Genomic DNA, 19,850 nt, shown 5'->3' with positions numbered 1-19,850 from the left:
GGCTCTGTCCCGTGATGTACGATTTAAGAAAATAGGATTTTTATAACAGCTTACCTGCAAAATCGTTTTCTTTGAAGTACATCACGGGACACAGGACCCTCCCCTCTTTCTGGTATACACATGTATTGCTTTGCTACAAAAACGGAGGTACTCCCAGTAGTGGGAGGGGTTATATAGGGAGGCACCTTCCTGTTTAGGGTGTGCCAGTGTCCATCACCCGAAGGGGGCTTATAACCACATAGTAATTTACTATGGCTCTGTGTCCCATGATGTACTTAAAAGAAAATAATTTTTCAGGTAAACTGTTATAAAAATCCTATTTTTTATTTGCTAATGTTTGCATTGTGAAGCTTCCATCATGTTTATAGGTTTCTGCAGCTTCCATTTAGCAGCTATCAATTGACTTCTTGGCTGCATATTGAGGGACCATGCCCACGCCCTGTCACTGGATGTAATGTGGGCACTCATTTAGGCGCACAGTGCAAGACAAGGTAGCTGTAGGGTTTAAATGCAGATCGAGGGCTGTGGCACTGCTGCCTGGTGTCACCCTGCCCCTGACTATCCCTTTGTGGGATATGCCCACCAAGAAGGGGACGAGCTAGTGGGGACTTTGCCTTCTCTTTCCTTAGCTGTTGGAATCGCAGGGTGCCATGATGAGTCAAGCTTGTGGTCCTATTTGGGTGTTCAGGTTGCTGCCACAGTATGAACTATTGTGTAGCGAGGCTGTGCTCTTTGCTGCCTGAGATGAGAAATATAGCCACTGTCCAAGTTCCCTTTGACATTTCAGGAGTTATAGCCACTACCAAATTCAGTCTGTCCTGCTGCAGTTTAACCCCTGCTGTCTTGGTTTTTACAGAGGCGAGTTCTTGGTGACTGTCTGATTTTATAGAAAGACTGCCCTGTTAGCCCTTGTACACACGGTCGGAGAATCCGTCGGAATGTGTCCTATCGGACCGTGTCGTCGGATAATCCGACTGTGTGTGGTATGCATCGGACTGATTCCGTCAGAATATCCGTCGGACCCAATTTTCCAACATGTTGGAAATATTTTCCGACCAACTGGTTCGATCGGACATGCTCCGATCATGTGTAGAGAATTTTGATCGGACCAAGTGCCATGCATGCTCAGATCAAATTCCTACATCAAAGCTATGGCTACTAACTAACTTTGTCCAACCGTGTGTATGCAACAGTTTCGGACAAAATCCGGGTAAAATCTGATGGATTTGGTTGTGGAAATCTCCGACCGTGTGTACAGGGGCTTAGAGGCATCAGATAGTAGGGGATGTAAATGGACTCCCTCTGCCTCTCCTAGAGTACATCTCTTTGGGGAGCATAAAAGCCATTGGAGAATAAGAGGAATACTGGTCTACTACGTCTCCCAATTTGAAGGATACCATTTCTATCTTTATCCAATACACTTTTGTGTCTTGCTTTGGAGCAGCTTGCATTGACCTGGCCAAACGTCATTTTATTCTGGGTTCTTTAAAGATGCCTCGGTTATCACTCACCTAAGTGTGTACATTCCTTTACAATAGCTCCTAGAGCCACCTTGGGCATATATCCTGCACATGTGTCAACGTGTTGGAGTTCGGGGTTTGTGTCTGAATAGACACACCGAGCTGTGACTCTGTTCCAGTGCTCTCATAGGAAGCTGCTGACTGTGGGGGCACTCGATAGGAGGGAGGGGCTAGAAGCAGCAAAGAGGGACCTGAGAAGAGGAGGATCTGGGCAAAACCAATTGCACTTTTTGCACTGTCAATTTAAAAAATGAAGACATTATTTATTTATTTTTTAATCTTTTATTTATCGCACTTATTTCTTTTTACATGGTAAACATCCCTTGTAATAAAAATGACAGGACAGGGCCTCTTTAATGTGAGATCTGGGGTCAAAAAGACCTCAGATCTCACATTTGCACTAAGTGTTTTTTTTTTGTTTGTTTTTTTTCAATATTAAAAGGCCCTTTAAGAGGTCCTCCAAAGGCATAGTTGGCTGATCCAGAAGTGGTTAAGGCACACTTGTCTTACTGGTTCTGCTGTGTAACCTGTTTTTGCTATAGTGCCAGTCTGTCAGACTTTAGCTGCCTTTTTTTAAAGGGCATTGCCTGGAACCCTGGGTTTATTCTTATAGATTTGTTTGCCCACAATCAATTGGTGTTCTTGCCTATTAGCCTATGCTAGTGCCTCGACTGGTCAACAGATGCACCTTGGTAAATGTTTAGGATGCATCTCCCTTCTGTACAATTGCCAAGGATTCTTTGGCTTTAGTGTTGGAAGATCTGCAGACCCTGCAAAAAAGTATCTTCAAATGCCTTCTAATTGAGACACATTTGACTCTGGACACTAAGGAGGAAGTCACATGGGTGGGTAAGATTAAAGACCAAAGTCCGGTTCACCCTTTTTTCTCTGTAAGACATTGAGGTCAAAGCCTACTAAGTCTGACAACAAGCCCTTCTCACAATGAGGGGGGTGCCTCCACTTGACAGAGTAGAGGTCCACTTGTCAGCCTTCACCGTGGTCTGGGCACAGGATGTTTCTGACTGGGTTGGCTCCTGGGGGCTACAGGATAGAGCTCGGTTCCTTGTCTCGCTTCATGTTGTCAAACTTGCTGCCCAACCTACAGAAACAGACACATCATCACACTGCTCCTTGTGCAAGGGGGTAATTGCCCCAGTTCCAGAAACTGTAAGGTTTCACGGTTCTACCCCAACCTGTTTACCGCCCCCAAGGCAAAGGGAGGTATTCCCTCTTTTCTCAATCTAAAGATTCTCAGGTTCCCTCTTAATTTTAAAAATCCTTTACGGAATCTGGCAAGTCTGTCGTTGCTTCCCTTCAATCTTTTGGCCTCTGTGGACATCATGGATCATGGTTCGCCATCGCTGCCCTAGACCAACAGAACTAGTGTCCCCATTAGAAGACTTCTCCTTTTCTGGGGCAACCCAAAGTTTGGGTTTTTCTTTCACTTTCAGTGATAATGGTAAACTCTGCAAATAGCGTAGAGCTCCCTAATGGGGGCACAGACAGCAATAAAAACTGACAGGTGTTCTGATCCCTTTCCACCATATCCAATGCTAAAACAAGTTTTGCCTTTGGCACTAGAGCTAGAACTGAAAGTTTAACAATCAGAATTGTTCCAAATCGATTTTCGAAAACCTTCAGGGGTTTCTATTCCAACCTGTTTAAGGTGTTCAAAGTTGTTCGGTTTAGAATCCGATGAATAGAGGTAGGGGTGTGTGTGTGTTTGGATTTTTTATTTTTTTTGGGAACAGTAAAGTTCTACGTTGTGATATCCTCACATCAATGGGATTTCCTTGCCTTCATCTCAAGAACTCTTGCCTTCACTTACTACTTTGCTGCAGTCAGTTTGTTTTAAACTTTTTTTAAAGGACATTTTTGATAAATATTGAAAGACCATATGAAGCAAAACAGACAATTATAACAGATATTAACAGACAAATAAGGACAATTTGTTTACAATGACAATTTCAGTTTCTCTTAATGTCTACGCTTAATATTTTAGGGAGTAGAGGAACCGAAAGGACCGTTGTTATGGATAAATCAAAGGGAGAACCTGTAATCAGTGTGAAAACATCTGACTCAAAGGAAAGGGTATGTATATGTAAAGGGCATATTATTGCTAGTGTAAAATGTGTTTTTCTGTCCCCTCGATTTTGCCTGTGGGCAATGGATTTTGTAGAGGCTACAAATTGCTCCCCTTCGTATTTGTTACTAGGTTTAACTAAATTGCAGACAATACAAGTTCTCTGTCCCATGCAAGTTTCAACAATGTTTATACTGTCAATTTAATTCACATCTTTCAAGCTTTTGAAACTTATGCTATCCAAAACAGTAGCTAGGAGATTTGTAGCACATCTGCAAACACCTTTCTGCTAGAAAACTTTGGCATGGAAGAGACCTTATTGTTGCAGGATGACTGTTTTGTCTTGCAGATATTACCTGGTGCAAGATTTAGACATCTGTTGTAGCCTTACGTTTTTACTTTGTCCATCATGACCCAATTCTATTTTGCATGCATTGCTGTATTTATTTCCGTCACTTGGTTCTTCCTACAGTGTTGATGATCATTAGCACCTGCCTGATATCTTTTGTAGGCAAAAAATCTGTTCTTGATATGGTGTGTGTGTGTGTGTGTGTGTGTGTGTGTGTGTGTGTGTGTGTGTGTGTCCCCGTCCCCACTTCAATAGCCAAAGTATAGCTGCTCCTAAAGCAATAAACATTTAGAACTCCAAATTACTTTTTGCTATTGACTCGTTAATTCAGGCAACCTACCACCAATGTGCACATATACATCCCAACCCCCACAAAGAGAACTTACTTTTGGTGATATTTGATCACCTCTGTGTTTTTTGTATCTTTTTGCGCTAGAAACAAAGATTCTAATTTCTTCATCAATTTAGGCCAATATGTATGAAGAATGTAAAACCTGCATGTGTTTTGCACAAATTTAAAATGATCTTTTTCAAATTCTAGTTAAAACACTTTATACTATAGTGTAGAGCAGAACGTGTAAGTCTAAAGTACATTTTCCTGCTGTCATGTATGTTTTACTGAAAGGCTCTCGCATGGACAAATGCTTGTTGGTTTTTATGTGCAGTAATTGGTTTTAATCTTACTATTTTTATTTTTTTATTTTAGAGTTCTAAAAGTCAAGACCGAAAATCTGGAAGCAAAGAAAAGAAAGAAATACTATCCTTTGAAAAAATTAAAGAGCAGAGGGAGCGTGAGCGTCAGAGGCAGAGAGAGAGAGAGATAAGAGAAATGGAGCGGCAGAGGTATGTTTTGCTCAGTTGCCCTTTTCCAAAATGACAGAGCACTTAAAAACCCTAGTGTTTATGTAATTCTAAAAAAACCCAGGTTTTTGTACTGCCTTTTAACTTCAGTATGTGAGCTCTTCCTTTTTTTTTTTTTTTTTTTTTTTTTTCTTCTCACCGCTTTCTGCCTGGCCTATAGCAGAATGGTGGCTCAGCCTCCTTACAATATGATCAGCTGTGGCCAATCACCGCTGATCACAGCGTGAACCAGGAGGTGCCGATAAATGGCTTTCCTCAGTTTGGGCTGCCAGGGAGAGCCGATTTGCACTGATCGGCACATTGTTGATCAGCGCAGCCCCGATGAGGTTCCCATCAGCTGCCAATCAGTGCCCTTTAGGTGCTGCCTATCAGTGCCACCTCATCGGTGAAGGAGAAAACATTTTATAACAAAGGTGTTGCTTTTTTTTTTTTTTTTTTCAGTCTTGTTTAGTAAAAAATAAAGACCCCAGAGGTGATCAAATACCACCAAAATAAAGCACTATTTGTGGGAAGGAACCTATAAAATTTTTGTTTGGTTACAGTGTTGCATGACTGCAATTGTCAGTGACAATTTGATAGGCCAGAAGGGGGGTGCTTGATATTGAAGTGGTTAATGTGGCTTGCAAAGAAAGCTAAATAACTTTTTTGCTCACCAGCTTCCCTCTTTACTATCCACGCATGGTTCAGACCTGTGATGACAGATATGTGCAGTAGATCTTTCCAAGACAAAAGCAATACACTTTTTAACTCACTGTATTACTGATCAGGTTGTATTCTGTTGCGGTGCTACTTTATAGCAGCTTAGGGAGGAATTTATTATTTAGCCTCCTCAGGAATAACAACCGATGCAGCTAAAAGCCGCTCGGCTGTTAACCCGGAGGAGTAGGAGGGGACGGCCGCCTCCCGCTGCTTTTCCCGAGTCTCCCGTCCCACTTGGAGACCCAACCCATGATTCAGTAATATTGCCGGCTAGAGCGAGACTGGAATGAAGCCGAAACCGCTTCCTTCCGGTCTCCTATGTGTAAACACGAAAGCGACGTCACAACGTCTTTCGGTCTACTCGGCTGCTAATGGCAGCAATACAAAACTGTATTCAGAATCGCTGTTGTTGGGGATCTGAATACTTTAAAGTGTAAAGGAGGGATTTTTAGGTACAGTAGTTTGTCGCCATTCCACGAGTGTGCGCAATTTCAAAGCATGACATGTTGGCTATCTATTTACTCTGCGTAACAACATCTTTCACATTATACAAAAAAAAAAAATGGGCTAACTCTTTTTTTACTTTTTTATTATTTTTCCTCCCAAGAAATTGTTTTGAAAGACTGCTGCGCAAATACAGTGCTACATACAAATGCCAAAAATAGGCTTAGGCATGAAAGGGTTAACCTTGTACTAAATGCGTTCCATAATCTCCTTAGCCTTGTTATGTGACTTATGTGAGAATTTGGTAAATGTGCCCCTTTTTTGTATTTTTGTTTTTAACCAGCACTTTAACCACTTGCTTACTGGGCACTTAAACCCCCCTCAGTCCCAGACCAATTTTCAGCTTTCAGCACTGATGCACTTTGAATGACAATTGCGCGGGCATACAACACTGTACCCAAATGAAATTTTTATCATTTTTTTTCCCCACAAATAGAGCTTTCTTTCGGTGGTATTTAATTACAGCTCGGAGTTTCATTTTTTGCTAAACAAACAAAAAAAATCATGTTTAATAGTTTGTTATAAAATTTTGCAAACGGGTCATTTTTCTCCTTCATTGAAGTGCGCTGATGAGGCGGCACGGGTGGGCTGCATTGGTGGGCTTCTCTGCTGGGCACGGATGGGCGGCTCTGCTGGGCACGGATGGGCGGCTCTGCTGGGCACGGATGGGCGGCTTTGCTGGGCACGGATATGTGGCACTGGGGTGCAGCACCTTTGTTGAGGCAGATTGGGGGCACTGTGGGCACTGCTGGGGGGGCACTGTGGGCACTGCTGGGGGGGCACTGTGGGCACTGCTGGGGGGGCACTGTGGGCGCTGCTGGGGGGGGGCACTGCTGGGGGGGCACTGTGGGCACTGCTGGGGGGGCACTGTGGGCACTGCTGGGGGGGGCACTGCTGGGGGGGGGGGCACTGTGGGCACTGCCGATTACCGGCTCCGTTATATCACATGATCAGCTGTCATTGGCTGACAGCTGATCACGTGATAAGGGGTCGGGATCGACCCCTTGCACAGATCGGTGATCAGGCGAGTCTCGTAGACTCGCCGCTCACAGAGCGCGCCACGCGCCCCTCATGGGGCGCGCAGGGCGCTCATACACGGGACTACGTCTATTGACGTCGTCCCGGAAAAGGAGATCCGCGCTGTAGCAGTCATTTGGCTATAGCGCGGATCTCAAGTGGTTAAGCAGCTTTAAATTCCTTGTTCCTTGTTACGTGTTTTAGTATCCGATTTTCGCTTTATTGCCCAAGAGTAGTACCAGCATACAAGTAATCAGGTCTTCAGTTTAAAAATGGCTCTCTGTACTTGCCTATAAAACATTTATTCATATATGTACATACACTGAAGCAAAAATACAATGCACTTTTTCCAGGCTTTGATTTGCTCTTGCAGAAAGATAAAACCCTTCATAAAATGTTACAGGTAGAGAGCCTCGCCAGAACTAGTGTACTGCCCTTAAATTTGTATTTTTTTTTTTTTTTTTTTTTGGTTTCAATTTTTTTATTGTAAACACAAGAATAGAAAATACAAACAGAAGTATTCAAGTCTGTGAGCATGGCACATAACGCCAGATACAAAAAACATGCAAAGTGCATATATCAGTGTTTATACGGCTCCAAACAAATTACTAGCACACTCTAAGTTGGAACAAGGGAACATACTGGTGTATTCGCTAAGAGGATATCCAGTAGAAAAGAGAATAACCCCCTGCCCAACATCAATGTAAAACAATAAAGAAATTGTAGAGACAGAGGAGAATGCAGGGTATGGGGGATAGTCAGTCTAAGGACCTTGTTCTTGTCACAAGGAACATAATTGGGGAATTTATAGCCATAGGCTAAGCAGAAAGAGAGGGGAAGAGGATAAAGTAGGAAGGGTAGACAAAGCAAGAGTAAAAGGGACAGGAAGGGAGAGAGACGATGTTGGTTGGACCACATGGGAGCCCAGAGGGCCATCAAACCATTCAGTTTCAGGGGGCACTAACTTTATGGCATGCAGAAGAAGGCTTGTGTCAACGTCTGGAGGAAGAAAGTTGTCTGCCCAGGGAGTCCAAATTCGAGAGTGGTGAGGGACACGATCCACTATTGTTGCCTCAATCTTGCTATGGATCATGGCTTGGGTTACCCTATTTTTCGTTTCAGCTATATGGAGATTCTGGGTTTTCCAGGCTTTGGCGATGGTCTGTTTAGCAGCCGTAGTCAATTGAAGGAGGAGGCGGGATTGGGCTCTGTAGTCTCCTTGTATGTGGTTTAGAAGTACAAGGGTCAGGAGCCAAGGTGTCGTGGAGTAATGTGGAAGCTATCCGAAATACTGCTTGCCAAAATTGCTGTTAAATTTGTATTAGTAACCTTTAGCATTCACTTTTTATTTCATTTTTTTTTTTTTTACAACAGGGAAAGAGATAGACGAGTACGAGAGAGACTTTTCATGATGCGTGAAAGAGAAGAGCGAGAGAGATTAAGAAGAGAACGTGTCAGACTTCAGTTTGAAAGGGAAAGACTTGACAGAGAGCGAATGGAGCGGGAAAGGCTGGAAAGGGAGAGAATGCGAATCGAGGAGGAGAGGCGGATTGAACAAGAGCGTATCCAAAGAGAAAGAGAAGAATTGCGACGCCAGCAGGAGCGTTTGCGTTATGAGCAGGACCGCCGAGGGGTGAGAAGGCCTTATGATGTGGATGGAAGGTAAAAGTATTTTACTTTAACCTCTTTTTACTAAGTTACTAGTTAAATTGATCATTTTTATTAGAAAATATATTATAGCAAAAGATTTCTGTTACCTTCGTGAATTAAGTTCTATTTATTGCAGAGATTTTAACAACTATTTTACAGGTTCGTGTCTTTCTCCTTCGTTATCTCCCTTTTTAAAGGTTTAGCTAAACCTCAAAACAAAAACAATTTTATTTATTTATTTTAGCCTTGTTTAGACTTTTTTGCACTTGCTAACCCTGCGCATATCACACTAACTTTTTAGTGTGGTTCTACATTCACTCACTTCACTGTAGCTGAAGATGAAGCCATCATTCAGTCAACAAGCTGGTCATCAAGCATGACTTCATCTTCATTATATAGGAGTTTGTGGTTTGAGTAGTTTACAGAAACAGAGCTCACAAAGTGACTACGTTTCTGGCAAGATCAGCAGGTATTTTCTGTTCTTGCTGAAAATTTACTAAGTCTAAAAAAATGAAAATGATAGCAGCCACCATGTAACCTACACTTGTTTTTTTGGTATTTATTTATCCCCTAAACTTAGGGGTATGTACTTACTGGGCGTATTCCTTGTTCCTTTAAGTATTGGTATCTCATTTACTTTGCACCCATTCATTGGTACCAGTCATTAAAACATAAAAGTTTGAAGTAATGAATTAGAAATAATTGATGCCAACGCTGAGATAGGAGGTTAAGCTTTGTTATCAAAGTGTTCATTTTATTTTGTCTGTTTTCTGGATCAATGTCAACCCACTGTGGTGGATCTCAAATGGCAATCATGCAATCCTTGTATCTTAGTCATGCAGTACAGGACATGGGCTGCATATTTATAGACCCTGGGCTATAGGCTGGTACCTTTTTAAGGTCACTTGACACTTGGACCACTTTTTTTTTTCTGTATACAGTTATAACAAAAAAAATTAATAGCTACCCTGATTAAACTTTTATATTTTAATTTTTAATTTTTTTTGAACTATTATATTCTTGAACATTTTTGTGTTTTTTACTATTACTTTAAAGCTGAACTTCAGTAATTCAGCCATTTTGTAATATGTGCAGGCATACTAGGGGTCAGGCCACCTCCTGGACTAATCTCTTATTTGCATCTGATTGTTTTATTGTAGCTTTGGCATACTCTCCTGGGGCTCTGAGAAGAGAGATGCTTTATTTTGTAAATGGCAGCTCTGCCCACCCATCCCCTCTGCTGTCCATTCGCTGAAGGCTTTGTATTAAGTGAATGGGTTCACATACTTTTTGATGCTGTAAAATCACAAAATATGTGGGGCTCCATAAAACTGTCAAGTAAATGAGGGGGGCTTCAATCCCTAGTAAGCCAGCATGTATTACAATGTGGCTGAATTCCTGGAATTCAGTTAAACTACAGCTTTTGTGTGAATCAATTTGGCGACTTTAGCCTTACAAGTCCAAATTTGTTGGGTATTTATATATTTTTTCTAACTATATAATTCCTACTGCTTGGCTGCAGAGAAAGTCTTAGGGGTTTGATCTGCTGTGTTTTCTGCAGTGCTCAGTAGTTACCTCCCACTTGTAGTAAAATGATACTCTTGAAGTTCTACTTTTCGATAAACTTTGGAGAACGAGTTCTTCAGCAATGGAGGGCAAGGTATTCCCTGCTTTAGTTACTGTTTTTTATTTGCATTTAGCAAATAAGCAATAGTCTGTCTTAACTATGTTAACCATTTTATAGAGAAAATATAAGAATTTGGGAGACTTTAAAGGTGCAAGAAAATACAAAATATGTTGAACACTTGATGCTAGAGCCGCAAGGAAGCGAGCAGGGAATGAGACATATTAGCAGTCTGTGAATCCCTATACCCTACTGGTTGGGTAACCCAGAATAGGGCTGAAACAACTAATAGATTATGAAGTTAATCGATTACTATTTTCATAATCTATTAATTGGCCAGTAACATAATGGAGTTTAAAAAACTAAAATGGGCTCTTTATAGTACAAAAAGGGCAAATAATCTAATCGCTACTGGAAATATTACTTTCACTGTTCTACACTAAAAAATGAACCCCTTACAATAGAGATTATCTGATTTGTTCTACTATAAAGGCCTATTTTTAGTTTTTTTTTTTTTTTGTTTTGTTTTTTAAGGTTATTAATTAATCTAAGCAATAATCAGCCAACTAATCGATTATGAAAATAATCGTTAGTTGCAGCCCTAATCCAGACATATCCAAATCAAATCTCAGCATGTGCCTTGCGGTTCACCTAGGCATTCAAGATTCTTCCTTAAGCCGCATACACACGGGCGGACTGTCTGGCCAACTAAGTCCGTCAGACAATCCGACGGACAGTCCGTCCTACTTTCGAATGAACGGACTTGACCACACACGATTAACAAACAGTCCGTTGAAAGTTTGCGCGATGACGTGTACAGCACGTACGACGGGACTAGAAATAGGACATCCAATACACAGCAATGCAACCTTCCGCCGTGTAAATCCTTTCTGAGCATGCGCCATACTTAGTCCGTCCAACTAGCCTACTCACGAGCGGACTGTCCGCTGAAACCAAAGTTGGACGGACAATATTACGGAAATTCCAAAATACTTAGTCCGCCAGACTGCACGCTGAAAAAGTCCGCTGAAGCCCACACACGAGCGGACTGTCCGCTGAAATGTGTTTCAGCGGACTAAGTTGGACAGACAGTCCGCCCGTGTGTACGCGGCTTTAGACCTTATCCCCTCTGTGGTCGTCTATTCAGCTGTCCAGATTTTTACTGCATGAGTATCAATTATCAAATTATTACAGATTAAGTGGAAGCATCAATTGTCATATGAAATGTGAGATGTGTTGAAACCCATAAATTTTATTAAATTTATGATTTATAATGTACAATATAATTTTTTTTTTAACATATTTTATATTTACTCGCACCTTTTAAATTTTTAAATCCCCCAAATTCTTTATATTGTCTCTATTCAATATTGGTCTGTGGTGCCAATCTGCTCTTTCTTCATCTAGAACTAAATCGTAGTTTATTTTGATCTTCATTGTTCACTTTTTTAGTTTTTGTAAGACCACCTTGTACTTGGGACTTTTTTTTTTTTTTACAATCTCCCCTGAATGGTTTAACTTGACAGATGGTAACCCACATTTAAAACGTCAGTTTTTCTGTGTTTACATGCCGCGTTTAGCTGCGTTTGCGTTTAGAGGCGTCTCAAAAAAAAAAAAAAAATTTTTTATTGCAAAAAAACCCTATGAACTAAACGCGGATTACCGTGCTTAGCCACGCTTGGCGTCGGAAACGTCAGTGTCTGAACCCATTTTTTTTTTTTTTGCTTTCGAAGAAACCCTGTTAAGCGCAACTGCCTAAAAATGGCAATAAACGGGACTGTGTACATGGACACATAGGTTAATATTGAATGAGTTCAGGGCAGTTGAAAAAAAACTTCCAACCGCCTGTGAACATGTGTTTAGCAGCGTCTCATGTACATGGGCGCCTAATTGGTGAAAACCTTAAACTTTTCTAAAGATTATTGCTCATTGATTCTAAAACTGGGAATAGCCAGCTAGGTTGTTTAGCCTTTTGAACATTTTGCTTTAGAATAAATTGTGTAATGCGTTTAAAGCCCAACTCCAGGCAAAATTCAAAACTATACAGTGTACTGCCACTATTACACCTTTTCCATTTCTGCCTTCAACCAAAGCATATACCAGATACACGCAACGATATCCCTTTATTCAGATTTTCTATTATATAATTTCCTGCCCCAGGGACTATACACATTGTGCTGATAGCTGTGTGAGATTCGGTCCCTTAACCGACCCCCTCAGTTCTACTATGGTAACCAGAGCAAGTTATGTTTCCTCTGGCTGACAGGATTATTCTAATGACCATGTTTTCTGCCCTTCCTCTGGTTTGCTAATGTTGCCACTTAGAAACTCAAGAATTCAGCACACCGCACGGACCCCAACACTGGAAACAAGTTAGCAAGGAGGCGGGACACACACACACACACACACACACACACACACACACACACACACACACACACACACACACACACACACACACACACACTGCCTTTGCGAAAGTATTCGGCCCCCTTAAACTTTTTCAACCTTTTGCCACATTTCAGGCTTCAAACATAAAGATATAACATTTTTATTTTTTGTGAAGAATCACCAACAAGTGGGACACAATTGTGAAGTGGAACGAAATCTATTGGATTTTTGAAACTTTTTTAACCAATAAAAAAAATGAAAAGTGGGGCGTGCAAAATTATTCGCCCCCCCCTTGCGTTAATACTTTGTAGAGCCACCTTTTGCTGCGATTACAGCTCCAAGTCGCTTGGGGTATGTCTCTATCAGTTTTGCACATTGAGAGACTGAAATTCTTGCCCATTCTTCCTTGCAAAACAGCTTGAGCTCAGTGAGGTTCGATGGAGAGCGTTTGTGAACAGCAGTTTTCAGCTCTTTCCACAGATTCTTGATTGGATTCAGGTCTGGACTTTGACTTGGCCATTCTAACACCTGGATATAGTTACATAGTTAGCCAGGTTGAAAAAAGACACAAGTCCATCCAGTTCAACCTTAAAAACAAATAAATAAAATAAAAAATAATCGTACAATCCAGATACCCAATTTTATGCCCACAATTGATCCAGAGGAAGGCGAAAAAAAAACCCAGCAGAGCATGCTCCAATTTACTACAGCAGGGGAAAAAAAATTCCTTCCTGATCCCCCAATAGGCGATCGGATTTTCCCTGGATCAACTTTACCTATGTTAGTACCTAGTTATATTATGTACCATCAGGAAAGTATCCAAGCCTTTCTTAAAGCAATCTACTGAACTGGCCAGAACCATATGTTTGTGAACCATTCCTTTGTAGATTTTGCTGTATGTTTGGGATCATTGTCTTGTTGGAAGATAAATCTCCGTCCCAGTTTCAGGTCTTTTGCAGACTCCAACAGGTTTTCATCCAGAATGGTCCTGTATTTGGCTGCATCCATCTTCCCCTTTAACCATCTTCCCTGTCCCTGCTGAAGAAAAGCAGGCCCAAACCATGATGCTGCCACCACCATGTTTGACAGTGGGGATGGTGTGTTGAGGGTGATGAGCTGTGTTGCTTTTACACCAAATATCGTTTTGCATTGTGGGCAAAAAGTTCAATTTTGGTTTCATCTGACCAGAGAACCTTCTTCCACATGTTTGGTGTGTCTCCCAGGTGGCTTGTGGCAAACTTTAGACGAGACTTTTTATGGATATCGTTGAGAAATTGCTTTCTTCTTGCCACTCTTCCATAAAGGCCAGATTTGTGCAGTGTACGACTGATTGTTGTCCTATGGACAGATTCTCCCACCTCAGCTGTAGTTCTCTGCAGTTCATCCAGAGTGATCATGGGCCTCTTGGCTGCATCTCTGATCAGTCTTCTTGTCTGAGCTGAAAGTTTAGAGGGACGGCCAGGTCTTGGTAGATTTGCAGTGGTCTGATACTCCCATTTCAAAATGATCACTTGCACAGTGCTCCTTGGGATGTTTAAAGCTTGGGAAATCTTTTTGTATCCAAATCCGGCTTTAAACTTCTCCACAACAGTATTACGGACCTGCCTGGTGTGTTCCTTGGTCTTCATGATGCTCTCTGCGCTTTCAACAGAACCCTGAGACTATCACAGAGCAGGTGCATTTATACAGAGACTTGATTACACACAGGTGGATTCTATTTATCACCATCAGTCATTTAGGACAACATTGGATCATTCAGAGATCCTCGCTGAACTTCTGGAGTGAGTTTGCTGCACTGAAAGTCAAGGGGCCGAATAATTTTGCACGCACCACTTTTCAGTTTTTTATTTGCTAAATGTTTAAAATATCCAATAGATTTCGTTCCACTTCACAATTGTGTCCCACTTGTTGGTGATTCTTCACTAAAAATAAAAATGTTATATCTGTTTGAAGCCTGAAATGTGGCAAAAGGTTGAAAAGTTCAAGGGGCCGAATACTTTCGCAAGGCACTATATGTGTGTGTAACCCCACACACACACACACCCCACACACATGTGTGTATATATATATATATATTATGATAAATGATTCAGTCCTGCAGCACAGACCCTCCTCCCGACATCAGATTATATTTTACAAAGTGGAGAGTGTATGATCACGTCGCAGGTAACAAATTATCAATTTTCTGCAGCTGGCAATCAAAAATGCATTATATTTGAGTGGGTATGAATTGGGCTTTAAAATCTGTTTGAAATTCTACATTTATCTTCTGTTAATAATTTCCTCCCAACCTAGAGAGCATATTTAAAGCGTTGGGAAGATTGCTATTGCTCATTGAGGGACCCAGTATTCCAGTGAAAAATACAGTGGGGAAACTAATCGATCCCCTGCAGATATTTTAAGTTTGCGCACTCACAAAGAAATTAAGGGTCTATAATTTTTATCATAGGTGTAGTTTTAATGATAAAGCAAGAAGATCAAGCAAAAATACAGAAAAACCCCACCCTACAAATGTTAAAAATTGCGTTGCAGTTAAGTGATTAAAGTATTTGTTCCCCAAGCAAAACATGACCTGGTACTTGGAGGAGAAACCCTTGTTGGCAAGCATAGAGGTAAGCTGTTGTATTTGGTTACCAGATTTGCACACATATTGGTAGGAATTTTGGTCAACTCTTCTTTACAGATCTTCTCTAAATCCTTAAGGTTTCTTGGCTGTCACTTGGCAACTCGCAGTTTCAGCTCTCTCCATACATTTTTCCATAGGATTATGGTCTGGAGGCTGGCTAGGCCACTCCATGACCTTGGTGTGCTTCTTTTTGAGCTACTCCTTTTGTTGCCCTGCGGTATGTTTTGGTTCATTGTCATGATAGAAGCCCCAGCCTCTGTGTTCTGTCTGAGGGAAGAAGGTTCTCATCCAAGGTTTTAGAATTCATGGCTTGTTCATTGTCCCCCCTCAGTGTGGCAAAGTCAGCCTGTACCTTTTTAGCAGAGAAACCGCCCCAATGCATAATGTTTTTCACCTTTAGTGCTTGACTGTAAGGATGGTGTTCTTGGGGTCATAGCCTTTTTCTTCTCACCAGCTGAGTCGGTTGAATGCCAAAGAGCTCAATTTTGGTCTCATCTTACCACAGCACTTTCTCCCAATCCTCCTCTGAATCTTTTAAATTGTTCATTGGCAAACTTCAGACGGACCTGTACATGTGCCCCTCAGATTTTCCATCCATGGCGGTGCAATGTGTTACTAATGGTTTCTGTCTGTGGTCCTAACTGCCTTGAGATTATTCACAAGCTCCTCCTGTGTAGTTCTGAGCTGATCCGTCACTTTTCTCATGATCATTCATACCCCATGAGGTGAAATCTTGCATGGAGCTCCAGACCGAGGGTAACTGATGGTTGTTTTCTATTTTTTCCATCTTTAAATAATCGCTTCAACCGTTTTCTTCTCACCAAGCTTTTTGCTGATTGTCTTGTAGCCCATTCCAGCTTTGTGCGATTCTACAATCTTGTCCCTGGCATCCTTTGACAGCTCTTTGGTCTTGCCCATAATGGTGAGGTTATAATGGAAGATTCTGTGGACAGGTGTATTTTATACACATAAGAGTTGTCATTGATGGCACCTTCTTAAATTGACAGGACTAATCTGTGTACCGCATGAGCACATACTTGCGCCAGTCTGTGGGAGCCTGTATTGTTGGTAGGGGATTAAATACTTATTTTACTCACTGAATTGGAACTCCATTTATAACATTTAGCATAGTGGTTTGTTCTGGATTTTTGATGTGTTTCCATCACTTAGAATACACCTATAACAATTATAGACACTTCATTTCTTTGAAAGTGGACAAATTTACAAAATCTGCAGGGGATCAAATCATTTTCCCCACTGTATCTTGCTGTCTATTTGAAAATTTGACATTGTGCACACAAAAAAATATGGAAAATAACTCCCATATTTCAAGCTGGGATCAATTTTACTTAATCTCGCCTGGACCTTTGCCAAAGACTGACTTATGGGTTATGCAGCTTTGGGGGCTCCCTCATTGTGTTATTTTTCCTTTTTACATAAGACTGACTCCCTTACCCTTGCTGAGTGTGATCAGCCAATCTGACTTTCAGTTCCAGTTCATGGCCTTATCAAAACTCTCACTGAGGCAGTTCACAATATTGAGAAATTGGAGCATTTGCCTGCACCTACCTCAGTGTCAGGCCTTGGCTCCTATAAATCCAAGCACTCTGCAGAGGGGTTTTCTTTGATTTTTATTTACAAGAATAGGAAACATTTGGTTCTGCAAGAAGCAGTGCTTTTCACCTGCTATGGACCCCCGGGTGTTGCGCCACGGTAAGGCCATGACTGCCAGTGGAAGACTCTCCTCCTTTTAAGGATCTTGCTGACATAGGTGGGGCCTTGTGGACTTGTGTATTTTTTCAACCTCACCTACTATGTATTCCTTGAGGTAGTCTTTTGACTTCAGCAGAATCCCCAGTCATAACTTGGTTGCTGCAAATGCTGATTTTATTTTAATTTAATTTTAATTTATTTTAATTTTAGTATGCTGATCAGATGATTAGCAGGCTTAACTTTTTGTGACATTGCTCTAAATGCTAGTCCTTTTGGTATCTCATTTCAGACTGTCCAAATTGATAGGGTGATTTGTCTAAAATGCTAGGATGCAGAACAGGCCTCCAAAAAAACTGGTGGTTATCCTTTTATACAGGATTTTTTTGGGATCTTCATTGACATTAAATGTCACATTACATCTGTACTTGCACAAATACTGGAATGCCTGCCACATGAAAATAGTTCATCATTAACATAATGAATGTCCAGCCAAAACATTTTTCTTGGATTTGTAAAGGGTTAGAACCCCTGTGGAGTTTCTACTTCTATCCTGGGATTGATTAGAGAGATGTATCCCTATTTCCCGTCTTAACCTTTTTGCCAGGTGAGAATTGAGGGAATCTTTAGTAGAAAAATACAAGGCTAGAGCCCTTGTAAAGGTGTGTGTGTGGTGTGTTTTTTTTTTTTTTTTTGTTCTCCTCTCCTCACCCCTGTTGGAGAATGTCTCTTCCTGTTTGGTAAAAACAGGGCAGAAAATATGGGCAAATGTCTCTAAAAGAGCCCTGGGTAGCTGTAAAAAGCCTGCTTTATCCTGCTTTACCCCTAACCTATGTGTTTATGGCTTAACATACTTTGTCACTTGATCACGCACAACCACCACAACACTATTTTAAACTGTACACAGAAACTACCTTTTCAGATAACTATAGTTGTCCAATTCAAGAAGCAAATAGGGTTATATAAGGGGTACCTCATCCATATGAAATGTATACTAAAAAGCTAGGAGATGTTGGACTTGACTGGTACCACTAGAACGATCATGTTTAGTTATTAATTAATGTTTTTACATCTTTGTAATAAAATATTGTTTTTTTTTATCCTAACTAAATGGGGCCGTCCTTCTCTTGGTTCCAGTAAAGTCCAGTATCTAATTTTTTTTTTTTTTTTTTCTTTTTCTTTTTTAACTTTACGTTTTTTATGATTTTTTTCTTTTCTGCGTCTGTTTAGGAGAGATGAGCCATACTGGCCAGATTCAAAACGAATGGCTTTGGATGATCGGAATCGAGATTTTGGAAGACCGGACAGATTTCATGATTTTGAGAATAGAGATCGTGGTCGATATATGGATCATATGCACGTGGACAGGCAAGTTACATTTGAGATTTTTTTTTTTTTTTTTTTTTAACCCAACAGATATCTTTTTGCATAGTGCCTAACTGGGCTCCAGATTCAGATATTCTCCCAGATATGGATATACCTTGTATGACTTTCCTACTTTCTGCACGTCATACTGCTTTCCAAGATCCGGATATTGGCGCAGTGGCCTCACCGGGCTCAGTATTATACTGGATATACTCTGATCGTGACTAGAACCAACCAATCACCCACTTTCGTCTCCTGGGGCAAAAGAGGAATGACTGGTTTTACATGCTTCCTAAACTTTAGCAATGTTAATGCAGCAGCCATAACAGATAGTGAAATTCGCTTTTGATGCCTGATGCAGAAAGTATGATAACCTGCATCAGTTCAGCTGCTCTTTTGCTTTATTTAAAATGTTGGTCTGCAGACCATCTAAAAAAAAAAAACTTTCATTTAGCTTCCCTTTACAGGGGAAGGGGTCCCTGGATGCCATGAAGAACAGCACTCGTGGGAAGAACACATCTTAACCACAGGTGTAAACAAAGTTCTCTTGCACAGAAAAGCTTTCTCTCTGTTAAGCTTTATACACTCAGCCGATGTTGTGCCAAAAACTCTAACTCTCCAAAATCTCCAACTATGTCACTTCTAGGGACTCTCCAACAGCAATAATTGGAGATTTAGATGAGTTGGCTGTTTTCACAGAATACAGGCATTGTATATAGCACACAACGAGTTGGCTGTTTAGACAGAACACCGGGTAAGTTGCTGCCTTGCAGGTGGACACGTTCGTTACTACCAGGTGGACTAACACTGTACACTCATATCGTGTACCGTAGTGTATACGCTAGGGATCAACAGATTATCTGTGTGGCCGCTATTCACTTTTTCTGAAGTATTGGTCAAAAAACTGACAGATATTGCTACAATCTGTTTTCTTTATTGTAATAACTGATGCGCTTTTTTGCTGTGCCCTAACCTAAACTGTCCTACTCTCCAAAGAGCCGTGTCACAACTGCTGGCTGGGCCTGTGCGTTTTACTCCTATAGACTTCTATAGTGTTGTCAACCTGGCCAGACCGACTTGGATGAGCTTGGCCAGGAGAGAGACACTTTCTGTGACATCTAGGCAGACATAGGCCACGGATCACAAATGTGTGGAGTGTTAGGGTGGGGCTATTTAGGTCAGAGCACATGCGCGGAAAGCATAAATTCACTTTTTCTGTTTAGTTAAGTGACAGGAGCTAAATAGACTAGGAGATTTTCCCTTTTAGTTTTCTACAAAAAAAAAAAAAAACTCATGTCCTAAATGAAAATGTATTTGAAGACTAAGGTACATGTGACCCCTAATTGAGTTACTCACTAGTACTTTGTATCATATAGATCATTTGATGGTAAGAACAAAGGGTTGATCTGTGTTTTTGACCGCCAATGTTGGCAGTGTGGCAGATTTAATTA

General features: G+C 41.1%; 1 protein-coding gene across 1 annotated transcript in view; it reads left to right on the top strand.

Moving 5' to 3' along the window:
- LOC143974427 (scaffold attachment factor B2-like) overlaps positions 1 to 19,850 on the top strand; it is a 117,949-nt gene that overhangs the window by 74,422 nt on the left and 23,677 nt on the right. Inside the window, exons 11-14 of the mRNA XM_077475804.1 lie at positions 3,523 to 3,611; positions 4,659 to 4,795; positions 8,408 to 8,695; positions 18,265 to 18,402. Of these exons, the coding sequence (XP_077331930.1) occupies positions 3,523 to 3,611; positions 4,659 to 4,795; positions 8,408 to 8,695; positions 18,265 to 18,402 (652 nt within the window). The remainder of the gene's footprint in view (positions 1 to 3,522; positions 3,612 to 4,658; positions 4,796 to 8,407; positions 8,696 to 18,264; positions 18,403 to 19,850) is intronic.

The sequence above is a fragment of the Lithobates pipiens genome, unplaced genomic scaffold (assembly GCF_037356315.1).
Source record: "Lithobates pipiens isolate NorthernLeopardFrog02 unplaced genomic scaffold, aLitPip1_a1.2 Scaffold_13, whole genome shotgun sequence".
In the NCBI taxonomy this organism is placed as follows: domain Eukaryota; kingdom Metazoa; phylum Chordata; class Amphibia; order Anura; family Ranidae; genus Lithobates; species Lithobates pipiens.
Note: the sequence above shows the minus strand (reverse complement) of the source record. Positions and strands in the feature narration are given on the sequence as shown.